The sequence below is a fragment of the Echinops telfairi genome, unplaced genomic scaffold (genome assembly GCF_000313985.2).
Source record: "Echinops telfairi isolate 266 unplaced genomic scaffold, ASM31398v2 ScPeMD7_41;HRSCAF=154, whole genome shotgun sequence".
NCBI classification, from domain to species: Eukaryota; Metazoa; Chordata; class Mammalia; order Afrosoricida; family Tenrecidae; genus Echinops; species Echinops telfairi.
In genome coordinates this window covers 1,742,921-1,762,344 of record NW_022103939.1, presented here as the reverse complement: position 1 = coordinate 1,762,344, position 19,424 = coordinate 1,742,921, and the positions used below count along the sequence as shown (strand labels likewise).

Here is a 19,424-nt window from a genome sequence, read left to right as displayed (position 1 = left end):
TCTGTAAGCCAAAATGAACTGCCTAAGAAGTACTTTTTAGAGATTTTTTTTAAAAGATCATTTTATTGAGGGATATTAAAGCTCTTGTAACAATTCATACATTGGTTGTATAAATAACATTTTTGCATATGCTGCCATCATCATTTTCAAAGCATTTTCTACTTGATTTTGGTATCAGTTCCTCTTTTTTCCCTCCTTCCTCTACCCTCCCACCCTCTAGAAATCCTGATAAATTATTAATCATTATCATTTTCATATCTTACACCATCTTCAACCATGTTTCTGTTGTTTTTCCACCTGGGAAGAAGGGGTTTGTAGGTTGATCATTGTGATCAGTGCCCTCTTTATCCCCTTTCTGTCCCCACCTTCCCCCTACCCTCACGTTAACATTAGTCCTATTACAGCTCCTGAGGGGTTTATCTGTCCTGATTCCATGTGTCGAGTTCTTATATGTACCAATGTATATGCCTTGGTCTAGCCAGATTTTTAAGGTAGAACCAGGTTATGACAGTGGTGGTTTTGGGGTTGGAGGAAGCATTAGAAAACTAGAGAAATGTTGTGTGTTTGTCAGTACTACACTGCACCTGGGTTGACTCGTCCTTCCTTGTGACCCTTCTGAGGGGATCCCCAATTGTCTGCAGATGAGCTTTGGATTTCCACTCTGACCCTCCTCATTCAAATCAAGATGATTGTTTGTTTTGGACTTCTGATGCCTGATACCTTTAAACCAGCAGAGCATAGGGGCACATGTATTATCTGGCTGCACATCTGTGGTGCATATGAGAGTGGGCCCTTGATAAGCACATGCTGATGACTGCAAAAGAGGAAGAAACTGATGGCTCTGGCATGGGTCTTCTTTATTTCTATTTTTATCTATTTACTTACTATTATTATTATTATTATTTTCTTTTTTCGTGTTTCTTTAAACTGCATTTTTTGTTTGTTTGCATGTTTGTTGGCTTGGTTGTTTGCTTGTTTTTTGCTTTTGCATATTGTGTCTTTTAAAATAAATCAGTGATCCAAATCGGTGGTGAGGATGGTGTAGGAGTCCTGGTAGGGCATGACCAAGGGTAATGTAACCTAGATGAATTACTGAAACCCAAATGAAGACTGAGCACAATAGTGGGACAATAGGAAAGTCAAAGGAAATAGAGGAAATAGAGGTAGGAGGTAAACGGCATTATAGAGCTCTAAATAAAGGCATGTACATATGCAAATATATTTATATGTGAGGATGGGGAAATAGATCTATGTGCATATATCTATGTGCAAGGTTTAGTATTAAGGTAGCAGAAGGACATTGGGCATCCACTCAAGTACTCTCTCAATGCAAGAATACTTTCTTCTATTAAATTGGCATTCTTTGATGCTCACCTTCCCGACACAACCACTGAAGACAAAGCGGGTGAATAAGCAAAGGTGGTGAAGAAAGCTGATGGTGCCCAGCTATCAAAAGATATAGCGTCTGGTGTCTTAAAGGCTTGAAGGTAAACAAGTGGCCATCTAGCTCAGAAGCAACAAAGCCCACATGGAAGAAGCACATCAGCCTGTGTGATCACGAGGTGTCAAGGGATCAGGTACCAGGCATCATCAGAACAAAAAATCATATCATAGTGAATGAGGCGGGGAGTGCGGAGTGGAGACCCAAAGCCCATTTGTAGGCCACTGGACACCCCCATACAGAAAGGTCTCAGAAAGGAAACGTACAAAAGTTTCTCAGGGAGGAGATGAGCCAGTTAGGGTGCAATGTAGCCATGATGAAACATACAACTCTCATACATAAAACTTTCAAACAAACTTTCAAACATACAATTTTCCTCTATTTCCTAAATGCTTCCTCCCCCCCAACTATCATGATCCCAATTCTATCTTACAAATATGGTTAGATCAGAGGATATGTACTCATACAGATAGGAGCTGGAAACACAGGGAATCCAGGGCAGATTCAGGACCAGTGGTGTGAGTGGTGATACTGGAAGGGTGGAGGGAGGGTGGGTTGGAAAGGGGGAACCAATTACAAGAATCTACATGTGACCTCCTCCCTGGGGGATGGACAACAGAAAAGTGGGTGAAGGGAGACGTCGGACAGGGCAAGATACGACCAAAAAAAAAAAAAGATATGACAAAATAATAATTTATAAATTATCAAGCGTTTATGAGGGTGGAGGAGCGGGGATGGAGGGGAAAAATGAGGAGCTGATGCCAGAGCCTTAGGTGGAGAGCAAATGTTTTGAGAATGATGAGGGTAATGAATGTACAAAGGTGCTTTACACAATCCATATGATGTACATCATATGGATTGTGATAAGAACTGCATGAGGCCCTAATAAAACGATTAAAAATATAAGAGCAAACAAACAAACAAAAAAAATCATTTCCTCATGGTGCCACCAAATGCCAAGATCTATCTATACATGACCCAGTCAGGATGGACCTCTTATAGCTACATCTAGTGGACAAGGACCACCACTGACTCCAGAATTTCTTGATCAACAAATACACATAAATTTAACAATAAAATAAAAAGAAACCCAGCGTCACAGAGACAACAGATAATTAGAGCTCATATGAAGAAATGAAAGAACAAGTTGCAAACAAAATCCAATTTGTGAAGCCAAATGATCTTTCTGAGGAAGGTAGGCATTGGAACTACCTGAAAATAAACACAGATAATCCAGGTTGGGAGACATAAAGACCTTTCCAGATATGGATAAATTAAGGGGATTTTTTTAAACCATGACTAAATTTACAAAATATACTAAAGGCAGGTATTTGGACAGTGAATCAATATGAATGGCAACACCACCGAGAAGTCAACCCAATTATTGTTGTCATCAAAGTAAAACAGACTTTTAAGACTGAAAATAGGTAGCCATGGTGAAGCTAATAATGAAGCAAATGGAGGGAATAATATAGATACAAACATTTGAACAGAGAGAAAGTCAAGTAGATTTCAAAAGAGATTGTACTATTTTAAACTTGGGAAGAAAATTACACATACTAAGATAATCCCAAGGAAAATGCATAAACATTTTGAAAATATAAACGAGAAAAATCACAAAGACTTAGTTAAACAGTAAAATAGCAGAAAAGAAAACAAAAAGTCAAACAAACAAAGGACTGAGTGGGGAGATGAAAGAAAAATAAATCAAATTAATAGAAATTGTATAGTATCTGCTAAAGAACTACTGGATAATTGGTAACATAAGGAATGAAATGTAAAATTACCTTCAATCAAATGACAATAAAAATACAACATACCTAAAAATTTTTAACACTGCAAAAGCAGAACTCAGAGGGCAATGTATAGCAATAAATCTATACTTCCAAAAAGTGTTAGAAAGAGCCAAAATCAGCACCTTAGTCAATCATTCTCAAGAGCTAGAACAAGGGCAAGAAAATAAACTTTCAGCCACTAGGATAAAAGAAATAATAAAGATTAAAGTAGAAATAAATGAATAAGAAAACAGGAAATAGAAAGAATCAACAAGGCAAGAAGTTGGGTCCTTGAAAGGATTAGGAAAATTGATAAACCACTAGCAAACCCCAAATGGAAAAAACACAGAGAAAATGCAAATACCAAGAATAAGAAATGAAGTGGGCAACATCACAACAGGACCAACTGAATAAAGAACCTAATAGAGTATTATGCAGGAATGCACTCCAACTAATTGGGAAGTTGGAATAAATGGACATGGTTAAAGGAGAAGGGAAACAAATGCATGCATACACCTAATTAATTAATTAATTAATTAATTGAAACTTGGATATAAAAATCACTCTAGATATAAAAACGAAGAGAAATCAGTATATTAAATTCTGTACAGAGTTTTAGGCGAATGAGGAATAAAAATTAAGAAATAGCTTTGAGAAATCCCCTGCACTATGCTGGGAAGTCCCTGACTACAGCGTATCGAGTAAAATACAGTCACTGGGAGAATGAAAGATTTTAAGAAAAGCAGAGGCAAAGAGATAGTAAAAGAACAAAACTTTTTTCAAAATAAGAAATTTGCAGATAATAAGTAGAACTTTCCAGTGGAGAGAGTGGTGATATCAGGAGAGTGGAGGGAAGGTGAGGGAGAAAGGGGGAACAGATGACAAGGTCTACATATGGCCTCCTCCCTGGGGGACGGACAGCAGAGAAGTGGGTGAGGGAGACATTGGATGGGGTAAGATATGATAAAATAATAATAATTTATAAATTATCAAAGGTTCAGGGGGAGGGGGGAGCAGAGAGGGAGGGGGGAAAATGAGCTGACACCAAGGGCTCAAGTGAAAAGCGGGTGTCGTGAGAATGATGAAGTCAACATATGTACTAATGTGCTGGACACAAATGATGTATGTGCGGATTGTGATGAGTTGTATGAGCCCCTAATAAAATGATTATTTAATAAAAAATAAATAAAAAGTAGTTTTAGCAATCATAGGTTGGCCTAGTAGAGAGGAAACTGATGCCAAAAGCTAGCAAGAGTCAGAGTTGAAAGGGAAATCAGACATCTTTGCTACCACATCAAGTGGCTGGACTGAAGACAGAAAAACTGGACAGTAAAAAGTGCCTGGGTTCAAGAGGCCATAAGAAAAGTCCTCATTCTTAAAGAAAATAGCAGAATGCCTTCAGAGTCCATCTGGAGTTAGAAGAGGGATGGGTCATTGTATGGTGGTGGGGAACCTATTACCGGGAACATGTTCAGTCCCTCACCAAATCACCTTCTCCTTGCCCACCCACTCCCAAATAGCATCACATGAGATCCAAGCATTCCTTTTAATGCATAACAGGCTTGGGCAATGAGAGGGGTTGTCCGATTGTATGTAAGATCTGAGTAGGAGAAATTCCCAAAATAAGGTACTTCCTATCCCTTACCCTCCCCCTTTTTTTTCTTGCTCGCCCCATCAGTAATTATTCTCCATGAACATCAGCAGGAGGGACCTAACTAAGCCTGTAGCAGTCCCCAAGAGCCTCTCAATAGCAGCGTAGATGTCTCCGCCTGTGGCTATCAGGGCCTGCAGGTTGGCATTGCCGTTAGTAAAACCCATGGCCTTCAGCTGCTCCAGTTCTTGCTGGTAGTGGCCTTCAGTGAGGGAGCTTGAGGGTGAGGACTGGGTACACGGGGAGCAGGCATTGGCTAGTGTGTGGAGAACATGAAGAACAGACACGGCAGGCTGTCCAGCTTTATGACCCTGTCCTTCGCCCTTAGGTTCAGTTGTGCCTCCAGTGCCACGTCGTCTGCTTGGGTTCCATAAACAAGGTGCCAATTCAGGCACCTCTCTAGAGAGCATCTGGAGGCCCTGTTCTATTAGTAGCAATGCCTGCAGTGCTCGTGGGTTGGTGAGGATGGGAAGCAGTGGTATATGATGTTGCAGAGGGCTGTCCGTCGCCAGTTGATGGAGCAGAGATGGGTTCTGCTGTAGGACATGCAAGGCTCTACGCAAGGCGGAGGGGGAGGGTCTGAACTGACCAGTTAGAGTGGGTTTTCCTGTGGGCTGATGGCTCTCCTGGGAAGGAAAATCCTGACCTGAGTGTAAGTCCAACACGTTGGTTCTGTACCCTGGATTGGCTGTGTCTGAGATCACGTCCTTGGCCTGAGCAACTATTCCTATACCCTCCTCATGAGTCAGTGGCCTGGAAGGTGCAGAGGTGGTGCAGGTGACTGGAGTGATGTCACTACTGCTCTGAGCCTCACCTCTCCAGGGCTCAGTATCTTGGCTGTGGCCTTTGGAAGCAACCAGAGGAGCCAGAAGGGAGAGCAGGAGGTGCGGGGTGTCAGAGCAGACCGGTCGGGTAGCCTTGTCCCTGTCTGGTACTGTCCTTGAGGCCTCCAGTCCCGGTTTTTCTGCCTGCAGGGTTTCTGGCCGTTGTATCAGGCCTTGAAGCATTTCTAGAGCCTTGGGAGCTGACTCGGGTTTCTGTACTGGCCTGGAGGTTTCAGGACCATGGCTGACATTTGGTGGTTTCTCAATATCCAAACCTTGAAGCAGAGGACCTTCCAAGGACTGCGCTCCAGATTCAGTTGAAGCTTTCAAGAGTTGAGTCAGCTGGCCAAGGAAAACAGCCAGCTCTGGCGAGCTCCGGGCCATCTGGCCCAGTCTGCCTGACATCCTCGTCTTTCCAGAGGCTGATGGTCCAGAGTGATTGGTGCAGTGGCCTGGAAGACCTGGCAGAGTTCTGAGACCAGTTGGCCCTTTCGCATGCGTCCTCACAACTAAATGGACAGTACTGCCATCGAGGATGCCACGTTGACTCAGTATGTCATGATCTCGAAGGATCTTTCCAGTGAAAATGAGCACCAGTCGTTCTGTGTTACAGTGAAAGCGTTTTGAGATTTGCTTCTTGAAGTAGCAAACACTGCTATTCTCTGCCACTATAAATTCCTGACAGTCCTGTGGAGTCTTGACAGATACTCTGATGATGCGCGATGCTGGTTCCCGGCCAGATACTAGCTGGTTATCCCCTGCTTCTTCCCTAGTCTGTGCCATACTTCTTTGAGAATAGGATGTACGACCACCTTAAGGCAGGATGTACAGGAGCCTAGATGTAACACTGAGCAAACCTAGGTATATGGACCAATAAGCATCCAATGATGTCCTCTCACTCACCTGCTACGGACTCCACCTCCCAGTGTAGCCCTGCAACCCACCTAGTTCCCATAGGGGTGACAACTACCCTTCTTCTGGGTCTGCCTCAGGGCTATGATGTCAGTGATGAGATCACAATGGAGAGGTACACTTGGATGGGGGATGGGCCATCTGCCTGATAATGGGACACTCTTTACAATATGATTTAAATAGCAATAGAAACCTTATAATGGCTCTATCAAGAAACATGATTGACACTACTTTTTAAACACTGCATCATGAACGAATAAATATGGCTGAGTAGAAAATGTACTGGTCTGAGAGCTAGCTTGGAAAGCATTGCTAAAGTCTTACACCCAGACGGCATTTCTGAGGCCTTCTAAGGTCAGTCATCCCTCACCATGTTTCTAAGACAGACAGCAGGAGTTCCTCAGAGACCATTAAACAATATTGCTCAGAGAAATCAACTATGAACTCAGTGTTCAGAGCATCATAGGTGAGACCAAAGAAATCATCAGAAAGTCACAGTTTGGTTCTAGCGTTTATGACTTAACATTTATTAGATTAAATTATTCAAATACTTGTCACTTGGGAGGGGACACAATTCTGTTGTAAACACAGACCATGATTAGGCTCTGGGTCATTCCTTTGACCACTACAAGCATTGGGACCTCAGGGTAAATGCTGTTTAATCCCTGAAGCAAAATTTAAAGTTATAAAGATGGGTTACATATACTTCACCTCTCTTAATGTGTAGAACTTTCAAGGACTACGTAATTAGGAGTTGGCTGCCTAAAGTGTAGATATTTTGCTAGACTTTGAGAACATGAGCATCCAGATACCCAGGAAGATATGTTGTGCTCTGTATAGGTTCTTTAATTTTAAGTAGCTTGGATCTATATACGCTGAGTTCGAACCAATATCAAGACACTGATCAGTTGTAATTCATGTATTTGAAAAACCTTCCCAGACTTATAGCATAAGTCACATGTCTGGAAGCCAGTCAGGCTGGGGGCTTCTCTTGGTAAGACATAAATACAATTTCTACCATACAAATATTACTGGCAAAAATAATTTCCTTTAAGGATTTCGCATTCAACAGATTTCTCTGGTATGTGTGTATGTGTGTGTGTTGGACAGTTTACTATACAAATTAAGTGGATCTGGAAAATAAGGGGTTAGATCAGTTTTGCCACCCTGCTAGGCTCAAAAGTATCAATTCCACAGAGGTTAGGGGAACTTCACAATCATAAAGAAGAAAAATCTTAAGAGGAGTGCATTCTTTGAACCCTGGGTGCCTGAGCTAAGAATCTCCTATACCCTTGAGACAGAGAGAGCTTACCCCAGGCAGTGGTGTATGATGGCAGCAGATGAGATCATCACAATGTGAGACTGGCAGACAGCTGCAGAGTGCTTACGGACCCACCTGCAAGAGCTGAGTATCTTCAGGTGAGAGCCTTGCTGGTGGAGCAGGGTGCTTCTGAGAATGAGACAAGGGAGCCAACTGAACTGCATGAGCGAGTAGTGTTCAGTAACAGAGGTCAAGTAGAGCCAGCAGCAGAGGCCTGAGCAGAGCGCAGTCTATGCAAACAGTTGGGAACCATGACTTGCATGTCAACATGGTTGAGAAGGAGCAAGAGCTGTCTTGGTTGGAAACTGTCCTGCCTGACAAACTGTCTCCTGTCTCCTGAGTGGCTTTTGCTGCTTCCAAGTTGATTCCAGGCCCCAAGTTATAGCCTATTACTTGCCTAATAAAACACAAAATCTTAAGTGTGATGTGAGTTTTGTGTGGCCAACACAATGAATTACCAAATCCTGCAGAGACGTAGCATTCCATGGAGAATGACTGTTGTTAGAATTGGTTAAAAAACAAAAACAGCGTATCTGATTTATATCACAAAGGAATTAGCTTTGGCTGGTGGTGGTTCTCATGCCTTGGCAATAGGGAGCCACCTGATGCCACCATATTAAGGATTACTTTTGAATCACCCCTATGGGAATTATTTAAATTAATGTTCGTAGCAGGGAACAATTGTCCAGAATAAGCTTTGCATATCTCATTTTTTTCTTGCATCGTGTTAGAAATAAACCCTCTCTTTTTCTCTTCCTGTACCAGCCTTATTGTCAAGGGCTAGATGAGTCTTTCCCAACGACAGCTGTTCTCAGTCCATTTACTAAAGGCAGGAGCCCTTCCCACACAGACATCAGAGTTCTCTAGCACATGGACCCCACCTTATTCTTCCTCAAGGGCTGGTGTCTTTTGTTAATTTTTCACCTTATATGTATATATTGATTTTATAACTGTAAAGTTAAAAAAAATCAATTTACAAAGAAAAAAAACCTAATTAGAAAAACAAAAAGGTTGGATTCTAGAATTAAATAACCTTGGGTTGAATTTTCATTTCTACCACTTCAGAAGTCCAAGATGTTATTTACCCCTGGTAAGCCTAACTTTCATTTCCTTATAAAAAAATTTAAAAAAAGGTTTTTCATTGATTTGCTTTGAAGACTCAAGAAAGTCTTGCAAGTCAAGTGTAACTCAAGTTGCAGTCACATGCTAAATATTGAGTATTATTTCTATCATAAAATATGGATGTTTAACAGTATTGACAATCTTGGACTTGCCATTTGGTACGACCATCAATGGATTAGGATGAGATCTGTCTGTCATTATAAATAAATATAAGTAGTGTCACCCTCAAAACTCTAAGAAAAATGTAAGCATGTATTTGAACAGAAAGATATTAGGGAGAATGTCTTTTAAAAGCAAAGGAGAAGCAATAGAAGACCTTCTATTGATTGGATAATGCCTCCCTCTGAACCATCCGTACATCTCCCTAAGCTGTGTATGCTGCAAATCACCAGAGCATATCTTACCACTGCTACTGGATCTCAAGAAAAGATAGCTTCTTTAGAAGCAAGCAGGCACTAGATCAAGGCTCACCAAGCTGTGTCACTATATCTTCTATTTTCCATCTACACAACTCCTAGGACCCAGATGTTACATCAGGAGCCACCGCTATTCGAGTGAGAAGACCAGATTAGGAGCTGGTCTTCAGAGACCCACCCCTCCAATGATTTCAGCCTGCAGGGTGTCATCTCCCTATTAACTCCAACAGCCTTTCTGTCCTAGTCTCCCCAACCATTTGTTCTATTGGTGGCTCATTTACTCACGCATCAGTAAACATTCAATGATTTATTTAGGGGCTGTCATGTACCAGACCTTATGTCAGCTTCTAGGTGAAGGATAAGGGTTATGTATGTCCCAGGAATTTCTCTTTTTGAGACTCATCACCGTGTGCCTGTGCGCAAGGCTAATGCTTTCCATTTCTGCTGAGTCTAGAGACGGGATTCCAAACATCCAATCCATTACATTAACTATTTCCTCTTTATCAAGGACTGTTAGACTCAAATTTCTACCCGCTATGTCTCTTATTGAGCTGGCTTAACTGTATGTGAGGCTTCAGGCTTTCTTTTTCCAAGATTACCTATTAAAAGCAACAGCTTTTTCTCCCCATAAGGTTTTTCCTTGGGTTTACCTGTCATCCAAGAGTAGAGATGAGAGTCTATAGTCTATCTTCCCCCATCAGTGACAGCTCCCAGATCACTTTTCTTCAGTAGTGGCAAGAAGCCTAGTAGCCAGGGGGTCTTCTTCCTGTGCTCTAGCATCACCACAAACAATTGGGCTTTTCTTTTTTTTTTTTTGTTAACCATGTTCATTTTATTTTTTATTTATTTTATTTATTTATTTTTTATGGTTTCATTCTTTTTTTTAAACATTTTATTAGGGGCTTATACAACTGTTATCCCAATCCATACACACATCAATTGTGTAAAGTGCATTTGTACATTGTTTCTCAAAACATTTTCTCTCCATTTAAACCCCCGACATTAGGTCCTCATTTTTCCCCTCCCTCCCCGCTCCCCACTCCCGCATGAGCCCTTGATAGTTTATAAATGGGTATTTTGTCATATCTTGCCCTGTCCGACTTGTCCCTTCATCCACTTTTCGGTTGTCTGTCCCCCAGGGAGGAGGTCACACAGTTCCATGTAATCGGTTCCCTCTTTCCTACCCATTCTCCCTTTACCCTCCCTGTTTTGCCACTCACATCACTGGTCCTATAGGGCTCATCCATCCTGGATTCCCTGTATTTTAAGTTCCTATCTGTACCAGTGTACCTCCTCTGGTCTAGCCAGACTTGCAAGATCGAATTCGAGTCATGGTAGTGGGAGCGGGGAGGAAACATTTAGGAACTAGAGGAAAGTTGTATTTCTCATCATTGTTACATCGCACCCTGACTGGCTCATCTCCTCCCCGAGACCCCTCTGCAAGGGGATCTCCAGTGGCCTACTAATGGGCTTTGGATCTCCACTCCACACTCCCCCCATCATTCACTATGGTAAGATTTTTTGTTCTGATGATGCCTTACACCTGATCCCTTCGACACCTTGTGGTTGCATAGGCTGGTGTGCTTCTTCCATGTGAACAATTGGGCTTTTCATCTGGACAAGAAATCCCACTCATGAGTGGTGGGGCTCAGAGGTGGGGCGGAGGGGTAGGGGTGGGGTGTTCTAAGGACTTGTCCTCCACTTCGAGTTTGAAACCTAAAACCCTGGGGGAAATTGATCCCCCAAAGCATGTGCCATCCCTTCACCCACATGTTGAGTAACAGTAAAACACAAGTTGATCCAAGTAGCCAAGACAGATTTTGTTCTGTTCCTGAAAGGACCCACAACTCTGACATTTCAACACAAGTCATGGTACTTTTACCACATTGATATTTTCCATCAAGGGCCCTTTTCTTTCCTTAACAGGAATAAAGCATTAATCTTGGTTTACATTCCCATTCTATGATAACAATCTAATATAGATGACTATGTTTTAGATGTGTACTTCTGCATATATGCATGGGGTGTACACATGTGTATGTACTTGTTTGGTATTTGTGTGCCCATCTGACAATATATTTAAATATCAATATTATTGTTCTAGTGCATTTCTCAGAGTTATATGTTTATCAGTTAGTACATTTCTCTGGAGCAATGTGTTTATCACTATGAGAAGATTTATATACGTATCTTTGTTTCACATGCATAAATTGAATTTTAAGATTCTTAAACATATTATCCATTGAGGTACCAAGGTAAAATAGGTTCTTGAGAGAAAATAGCAATTTAGTCTGAGATGCTGAGGCCACTTCCCATACCATGCTCCTTCTCTCCTAACTCTGGTGTGCAGAGTGGCCCCTTTTCCAGAAATTGCTTCCCTCTTGACTTCATCAGATCGTTTACCTACATGCTTCTTTCTACTCTTCCCGTTTCATCTTAAAGGGAGATTTCCCTGATCCACCTTCTCTGCTACCCCAGTATATCAAACCCCGATTACTCTAGTGCACAGATCCTTGCCATAGTCTTTATAGCACTTAGTTTAGAGTTGTAGATAACATTTGACGAGTATGATTTTCTGTTGAAAATATTGAAAGTACTATGGACTGCTAAAAGGATACATCTGTCATGGAAGAAGTACAGCCAGAGTGCTCCTCAGAAGCAAGAATAGAGAGACTTCAACTCACAAGCTTTGGACATGTTGTCGGGAGAGACCAGTCCCTGGAAGAAGATGTAAGGCGTGGTAAAGTAGCAGGACAGCGAGAGAGGGGAAGGCTCTCATGAGATGGATCGATGTAGTGGAGGCAACAATGGGTCCAAGCATAGGGACAATGGTGAGGATGGCCCAGGCCTGGGCAGGATTTCATCCTGTTGTGCAGAGGGCTGCAAAGTGTCAGTACTGATTCTATGGCATCGTTTTTCCTGTTACCAGATCATGAGGATTTGTTTGTGAATTCTAATACCTCAATTTCCATAGAATGGATTAATAAATGAGCTAAATGTTGCAAGAAAGATAAAATCAAGGACATGCAGAGTCCAGGGCAGTGAAGCAAACCCCTCTGAATTAGCCACTAGGGCCAGTCCCTTTGTAAACACAGTGAGGTTAAGGGACTTGGACTCAAGCTGAATCCTTGCTGCTTCCTCTCTCCTCCCTGGGGGATTGGCAAGATAACTTTTCAATGAAGTTCACCTGTGGGACAGTCTGCAGGGATACTTGTCTGTCTGTCCTTTTTTAAAGGAAGTTGTTTTCACTCTGCAGTCAGAATGATGGGCGGGGATGCCAAAGAACAGAGTAGTTGGTGGCAGTGTCACATGGACACACAATCTGGGAAACTTTTAGAAACACCACAGGAAATCTGCAGGTTTAAGTCTTGGGAGGATTGCAGCAGAGACCCCAACATCCCTCCTTTGTTTTCCATACCTCTGAATCTTCTCTTTTCAAACCCTGTAATTCCCAGTCCGAGTGTTCTTTTGTACAGAGAGACAGCCCTGATTTACCCACCTCCTCTCCCAGCCCATCAAGAATGGAACTCACACAACAGTGGACAGTGGAGATTGGGTGTAATTGTATCTCAAGATAAGCACAAGCAGAGCTCAGATTGGGCCCCTATGTAGTGTGGTGGCAGAAGTGGCTGAGTCACACATAGCACGCTCCCCCTGGTTCTGGCTCTCATTCTTCCACATTGACTCTGGAACTACATTGTCTCTGCAGTAAAGGGCATCATAGTAAATTTGGTTCATAGAGCAGCTGCATTCAAGAATGGGGGAGCTGAGGGAGTGGGATATATAGGCTGAGGAGGCACAGAGGAAATGACGTAGTCTGAACAACAAGGGTTCCTACGACTTCCTCAGCCTCTCCACAGCAGCCTCCAAGTTCCCCCCCGTGGCGATGAGGGCCTGGAGATTGGCTTCAGAATTGAGGAAGCCCATGGCCCGCAGTTGCTCCAGCTGCCCCTGGAAGTGAGTCTCAAGCTGTATCGACTGGGGATTGGTATCAGCTAAGCCTTGTAGCATCTGGAGGAAGGAGGGAGTTGAGTGGCAGCCCAGCTCAGTAGAGCCCTGTCCTTGGGGAATGTCAGGGACTGGGGCTGAAAGTCTCTCTTCAGGCACAATGGTATGCTCTCTAGGCTCTCTACATCCTGCCACAGCCCTCAGCCCTGCTAGGCAAGGCATGAAGCAGAGCAGGAGACAGGGGGCTTCAGTTGCCAGGATCTGCAGACCTTGCTCAATCTGCAGGAGGGCGCTCATGACACGAGGGTTAGCCATGGCGGCCTGAAGGTGCAGCATCAGTGGTGGCTGCTGATGCATCTCATTCTGTACCTGAGGGCCCTGGTTCAGATCAGTTAGCCTCAAAGATCTTGGAGAAGTTGGTGACGGCAGCCAGGCTGGCTCAGGGACTCCAGAGGGAGCTGCCACAGAGGAAAGATGTGAAGGTACTAAGGGGACCCTTTTAGCAGAGTCCCCCAACCCTGAGACAAGATCAGGAATATTGGTATGGTGCCCAGTGGAGTCCTTCCCTGCTCTGTCTTGGTCTCCATTTTGCCCAGTGCTGCTCTCTGTGGGGTATCTCAGGAAAGTTGGGCAAGTATTTTCTTTGATGGCTACTGTCTCTTTGGAGAGAGACTGGCCTGACCCTGATTCCTGGGATGAAGATGAAGTTGGAGGGACTCGGTTTCCTTGTGGGCATGGTTCCTGACGTGGGCTCAGGGAGGCTGTTGGACCTTGCAAATATGTTCCAAGGGGCTGTAGGGTCTCGGGTAATTGCTGGAGGTAGTCATAAATCCCTGTGTTACTCAGAAAATGTAAGACCCCGTTTCTAACTTCAGACGCATCCTGTTCTCCAGGTTGTCTTCCTGTTCTGCTTTCTGAGCCTGCATGCGTGGGAGCCCAGGGATTGGGGAGAGGGTCACAATTCTCAGTCCTTGATGGTTGGCTGCTGATGGTAGTGTCAGAAGAGGAGGTAGTAACAAAGGGATTTCCCCCGAACTGCTCCTGGACTGCATTGAGCATCGGATCCATAATATCGGTGTACATGGTACGAAGTACATTATAGCCCCCAGGGATGCTCTCGAGGTTGCTGAGCGCCCGGTCCTGGCTGCGCATCATCTCCTGCATCATAGCGGGGTTGCGCAGGAACTCTAGCGTCTGCCGCATGATTTCGGGGTTGTTGAGAATATGCCCAATCTCAGGGTTGTGTTGGATCAACTGTTGCATGTGAGGGTTGTCGAGAACCAGCTGTCTTACCAGGCCTGTATTGGACAGCAGACCTTGGATAAAGGGGTCGTCGATGATCTGAGCTACAAAGTCAGGCATGGATACATGCTGCCACATCAGTGAATTTGGCTGGTCAGGAAAGCTCCCGGAAGTCAGGCCCAGTCCATTGAGGCCGGTGAGGACACCTAAGCTGAATGCCGGAGACCCATCTGATGGGAAAATGGAGGCCGGCTGGGGGAGCGATCCGGGGCTTCCGGCTGGGGAAGGGAGAGAAGCGGCTGGGCACTCGGTGCCCCTGGTACGCCGCTGCATCTTGATCACCAGGTGCACAGTGAGCCCATCCCGCACGCCACATTGTACCAGTGAGTCAGGGTCCTTGAGGATCTTGCCGGCAAAGATTAGAACCAGTTGATCGGGGTGGGCTTTAAAGCGCTGAGAGATCTCTTCCTTCAGCTGCTGGATGGTGCATGTGTCTGTGACTGAGAAGTCCTCTTTATCCTTGGGTGTCTTCACGGTCACCTTGATGAGGCGAGGGTCCTGGACTGGTGCTGGGTTGCCCTGTGGCAGAGCTTCTCCGCTTTTGGCCATGGTGGGCACCAGAAGAGCCAGGTCTGTAGGGACACAGCTGGGGGATGGGGATGAAACTAAGATCACCCTTTTGGGCAATGGCAAGAGTAGGGCAAGGAAGCAAGAGGGTTTGGGGTCCTAAGCTGGGGGAAGTTGGAGGGTTTGCATGCAAGGGGCTGGGAAGTGCTGAGGACAGGATGATCACGGGGGACTATGGGGTTGAGAGCTGCCTAGGTCAGAGAAGGGACACAGGGTGTCCTGGGGAAAACATGTGTGGTTCATGAGTGATGAGTCAAATACAAGGGACAAATTGGGGGAATACACACCAATCAGCTGTGACCCCGTCCTCCTTTTATGCAGGGCTCCAAACCACCCTCATCTTGCTGCCCAGCCACCCCTGAGACTTGTGAGCTGGAACCCACTCCATCAGGTCACCTCTGTGACGTAAGCATTGACATCACAGCCTCCTGCAGTAGATTCTTGATACTAACCTCTGGGTTTCTGGAAACTCCCTGTCCCCAACCGTTACCTTTCCTGCCTTTCCACCTCAGTAGTAGTCTTCAGAATGGGGCATAAGCCGAGGCCAATAGTCCTGCTTCCACACAATTTAGTATGTGGAGACACAGACTAAACCAAATATTCAAAAGCCGCCTCCAATCCATTTCTCCCTTCAGACCCCAATTCAGATCATTCCCCAGTCATGGCAACCTATGTCTCTGTCTTCTCTCTGATTCAAAGTATCAAATTGATTTAATAGATAGAATTTAGGGTACGAGAGGAATTGCTGATGATAAAAGGGTTTCTTGCACATCATCATCATCATACTCTAAAGTAGCAGCTTTCGACCTGTGGGTCTCCACCCCTTTGGGGATCAAACAACCCTTTCGCAGGGGTTGCCCAATTCAAAACAGTAGCAAAATTACGGTTATGAAGTAGCAATGAAAATAAATGTATGTTTGGGGAGGGGTCACCACAATATGAGAAACTTTATTAAAGGGTCGTGGCATTAGGAAGCTTGAGAGCCACTACCCTAAAGGAACACAAGTGATTGTTTATTGAGAAAAAAATGAAAATTTAAAAACACAAAATAGTAGGCTTTTAAGCCACGCATTAAGAGTATTGAGTTGCCTGATTGTAGCAGTGATAAAAGAAGACTGTTACAATGATTAAAAAACACCCCCTGCGTAATACGTGGGTTCCCTCTACCCTAACAAGTAGTTTTTTTCACTTACCAATCTGAACAAGGAGGGTTTGAAAAGACAAGAGTCTTTACGGGTAAAGGAGCAGTAGTAGAATAGTGGGGTGGGAGTTGAGCTGCTCACTTCGAGGTCAGCTGTTCCAAACCCACAAGCCACTCTGAGACAGATGAGGCTTTCTACTCCCTAAAGATTCATCTCGTAAACGCACAAGAGTAGTTCTATTCGGTCTTATAATCAGAATTGTTATCACTGAGTATTGACTTAATGGCAGTGAGCTATTTTTGTTTATTTATACAATATTTTCCCCCATTTGTATGTTAAGGCTACCTTTTTCTCTAAGTGTGTCTTTTTTTTCTTTTGTTTTTGAATCTATGTATATACATGGCTCCGTGTAATTATCTTTTTTTGGCTTTATAGGTGTTCATGTGTGTTCATTGTTGTCTGGTGAGCTTACGCATTTTGCATAGCTCTCTTGGGTTATGCAGGTAAGCATTGCTTTATATATGTATATATGGTTCTTTGTGTAACTATGATTCCTTTTCTTTATTAATATGCCTATGGGTGTATGTATGTGTGTGTGTTCATTTATGTATAGTAGATAATACAAGGGCATCGCAATGCTAGTTCCTTGATGATAAATTAAAAAAACAAAACAAAACCAAACTCAGATGGGAGAGGTAGGCATAGCCATTTTATTGACAAATCTTCTAGCCTTGGTCAATGATTTGTTATTCCGCAGGGAAAGCATGGCTTGGTTTCTCCTGTCCAGGAGTGCTCCCAGCTAGAGGCACCAAGAGAAGTCACATGAAGCTATCAAAGGTACTAGCAGGCAGCTAACAAACAAGGAGGTAGGCATGGTGGTTAGAATCCCTGGGATCTCTTGAGTTTTCGGATAGCAGCATTGGTATCTCCCTCGGTGGCAATGAGTGCCTGAAGATTGGCATGATGGTTTCCAAAGCCCATGGCCCGGAGATATTTCATCTGCTTGCTTAAGCGAATTTCAGGGGCTTGTAGAAAGTGAGAGTTGTCTTTGGCTAGGGATTTTAAATTCTGCGTGACTGCTTCAGATTTGTGGCAACTCTCAGGTTCCTTTGGCTCAGGCACGTTGTGTACATCCCAGGACCAGGAAGCCATATCAATATCAGGGTAGCTACAGCTGGGGGCAGGAAACCAACCGAGACCCCATAGGTAGGGTGCCACACAGGGCAGAAGATCAGGAGCCTCTGTGGCCAGCAGGTGGAGACCCTGCTCAATCTGCAGTATTGCCTGGGATGCCTTAGGGTTGGCTAGAGAAACCAGCAAGTCAGAAAGCTGTGTCTGCAACATTTGCTGCTTCCATTGTTCACTCAGCTGGGGTAAACTCAGAAGCATCATCATTTGGGCTGCCAGGGAGGAGTTGTTCATAAGCAGCTGCATCATGGTGCCTGTAATCTGGGAACTCGTCTGTTCATCCCACAGCAGCCATTCATCTTCCAATCTCTGGTCAAAGTCTCTCGGAGAAATATCATCCTTGCCTTCCTCTTGGGGCGGCTGAGTAGGCTGTATGCTGAGGAGGGCTGGGACCCCAGCTGGCTGCTGAAGAGCACACTTATAACTTTGGTCCTTGGCCGAGCCGGTAGAGGCACTCACCCTGGCAGTGTGGCTCATCCTGTTGAGGGTGGCATTGGCTGAGGATAAACCGCACGAACCCGTATAAATAACTCGGGTTGTCGGGAGCTGTGGGAGTTGGTCCCGCTGTTCCTGAGCTGGTGGTGGAACTGAGCGTGAGCACTGGACTTGTTCTGGCACCTGGCCTGACAGGAGATTTGTTACACAATTACCCCCAGAGGACTCATGCACGTGGTTGGGTGTCTGATCACTGAAATCAGCATAGATCTGACCCAGGGTATCCTCCCCACCTGGAATTGTCTCTCCGCCTAGATACGGCTGCGGGTTCTGTGGCGGTTCAAGGTTCTGTGCAGATGGTTGTGTCTGCATTATCTCTTGGATGATGGTCAGGTTCCTGGCCAGCTCCAGAGTCTGCCACAGGATCTCAGAATTGTCAAGGATTTGAAAGACCTCTGGATTCTGCTGCACTAGCTGTTGCATCTCTGCATGCTCGTCAATGAACTGCCGCATGAGGTTCATGTTGAGCATCAACTGCTGGAAGCTAGAGTTATTTAGCATCTGGGCCATGTGCTCAGAAGTGCCTGTTTCCAGGTTCTGGTTTTGTTCCGTGGACACCTCAGGCTTCATCAAGAGGGGTGAGTCCACTGGGATTTCGTTCACACTGCCAGGCTGATGTACCCCACTGCTGTTTTCATCGATGCTCTCATCCCTGCTGCAGGCCTTGCTGGTTGACATGTCCGTGGAACAATGCGCAAGCGGTGGAGAGCCATGCTTAGATTTGATAACCAGGTAGATGGTGTGGCCATCCAGGATACCTCTCTGGGTGAGCGTGTCATGGTCTCTGAGAAGGCGACCCATAAAGACCAGCACTATTTGGTCTGTTTGGCAGTTGAAATGAGCTGATAGCTTCTCCTTGAACTGCCTTACAGAGGTGTCGTCTGCTACTATAAAGTCTTGCTCCTTGCCTGGGGTCTTCACTATTACTCGGGTGGAAGTTGAAGAGGCATCCTGGTCTGCAGGTAGATTTTTAGGACTCCCACTCTGGGCCATCCTGGGTGTTCGGGCAGTGACATGCGGCATGGAGCTGAGCAGGTGGGCAGATGGGGAACAGAGAGATGCGGAGGGGTGAGGGCGGACAAAGGTTTCTTCTGGTCTTTGTCTCATGAATTGGTACTTCGTCTCAAGTCACTGGTTACTTTTCTTGTTGCTTGTAAATGAATTACTCACTGGTCTGGAACCAGATATTGTGCTATGTTGTACCCTCACCCCAGCTCTCCAGATGTGGCCTGGCTGAGATTGGTCTTGGCTACTGATTCATGCTTGCTGCAGGGTGAGCTAAATGATGGTGAATTTTCCCGGGGCTACCTCTTCACCTGC

General features: G+C 44.7%; 3 protein-coding genes across 3 annotated transcripts; all 3 read right to left on the bottom strand.

The window, feature by feature from the left end:
• Nucleotides 1–4,890: 4,890 nt before the first annotated feature.
• On the bottom strand, nt 4,891–6,474 carry LOC101659810 (ubiquilin-1-like). Its single transcript, XM_013008424.2, has one exon. It carries the CDS (start codon nt 6,472–6,474, stop codon nt 4,891–4,893), a length of 1,584 nt encoding a protein of 527 aa, XP_012863878.1.
• Nucleotides 6,475–13,075: 6,601 nt separating this feature from the next.
• Nucleotides 13,076–15,631, bottom strand: UBQLN3 (ubiquilin 3). Its single transcript, XM_004717040.2, has 2 exons — nt 15,567–15,631; nt 13,076–15,298 (listed from the first exon to the last, which is right to left on the bottom strand). The coding sequence occupies exon 2, from the start codon at nt 15,259–15,261 to the stop codon at nt 13,297–13,299; it is 1,965 nt and encodes a 654-aa protein (XP_004717097.1). The 5' UTR covers nt 15,262–15,298; nt 15,567–15,631; the 3' UTR covers nt 13,076–13,296.
• Nucleotides 15,632–17,223: 1,592 nt separating this feature from the next.
• Nucleotides 17,224–19,127, bottom strand: UBQLNL (ubiquilin like). Its single transcript, XM_004717088.3, has one exon. It carries the CDS (start codon nt 19,125–19,127, stop codon nt 17,301–17,303), a length of 1,827 nt encoding a protein of 608 aa, XP_004717145.1. The 3' UTR covers nt 17,224–17,300.
• Nucleotides 19,128–19,424: the final 297 nt, after the last annotated feature.

Excerpts from the sequence above, each read along its gene's own strand:
- UBQLNL (XM_004717088.3), bottom strand. The coding sequence starts at position 19,127 with ATGCCGCATGTCACTGCCCGAACACCCAGGATGGCCCAGAGTGGGAGT.
- LOC101659810 (XM_013008424.2), bottom strand. The coding sequence starts at position 6,474 with ATGGCACAGACTAGGGAAGAAGCAGGGGATAACCAGCTAGTATCTGGC.
- UBQLN3 (XM_004717040.2), bottom strand. The coding sequence starts at position 15,261 with ATGGCCAAAAGCGGAGAAGCTCTGCCACAGGGCAACCCAGCACCAGTC.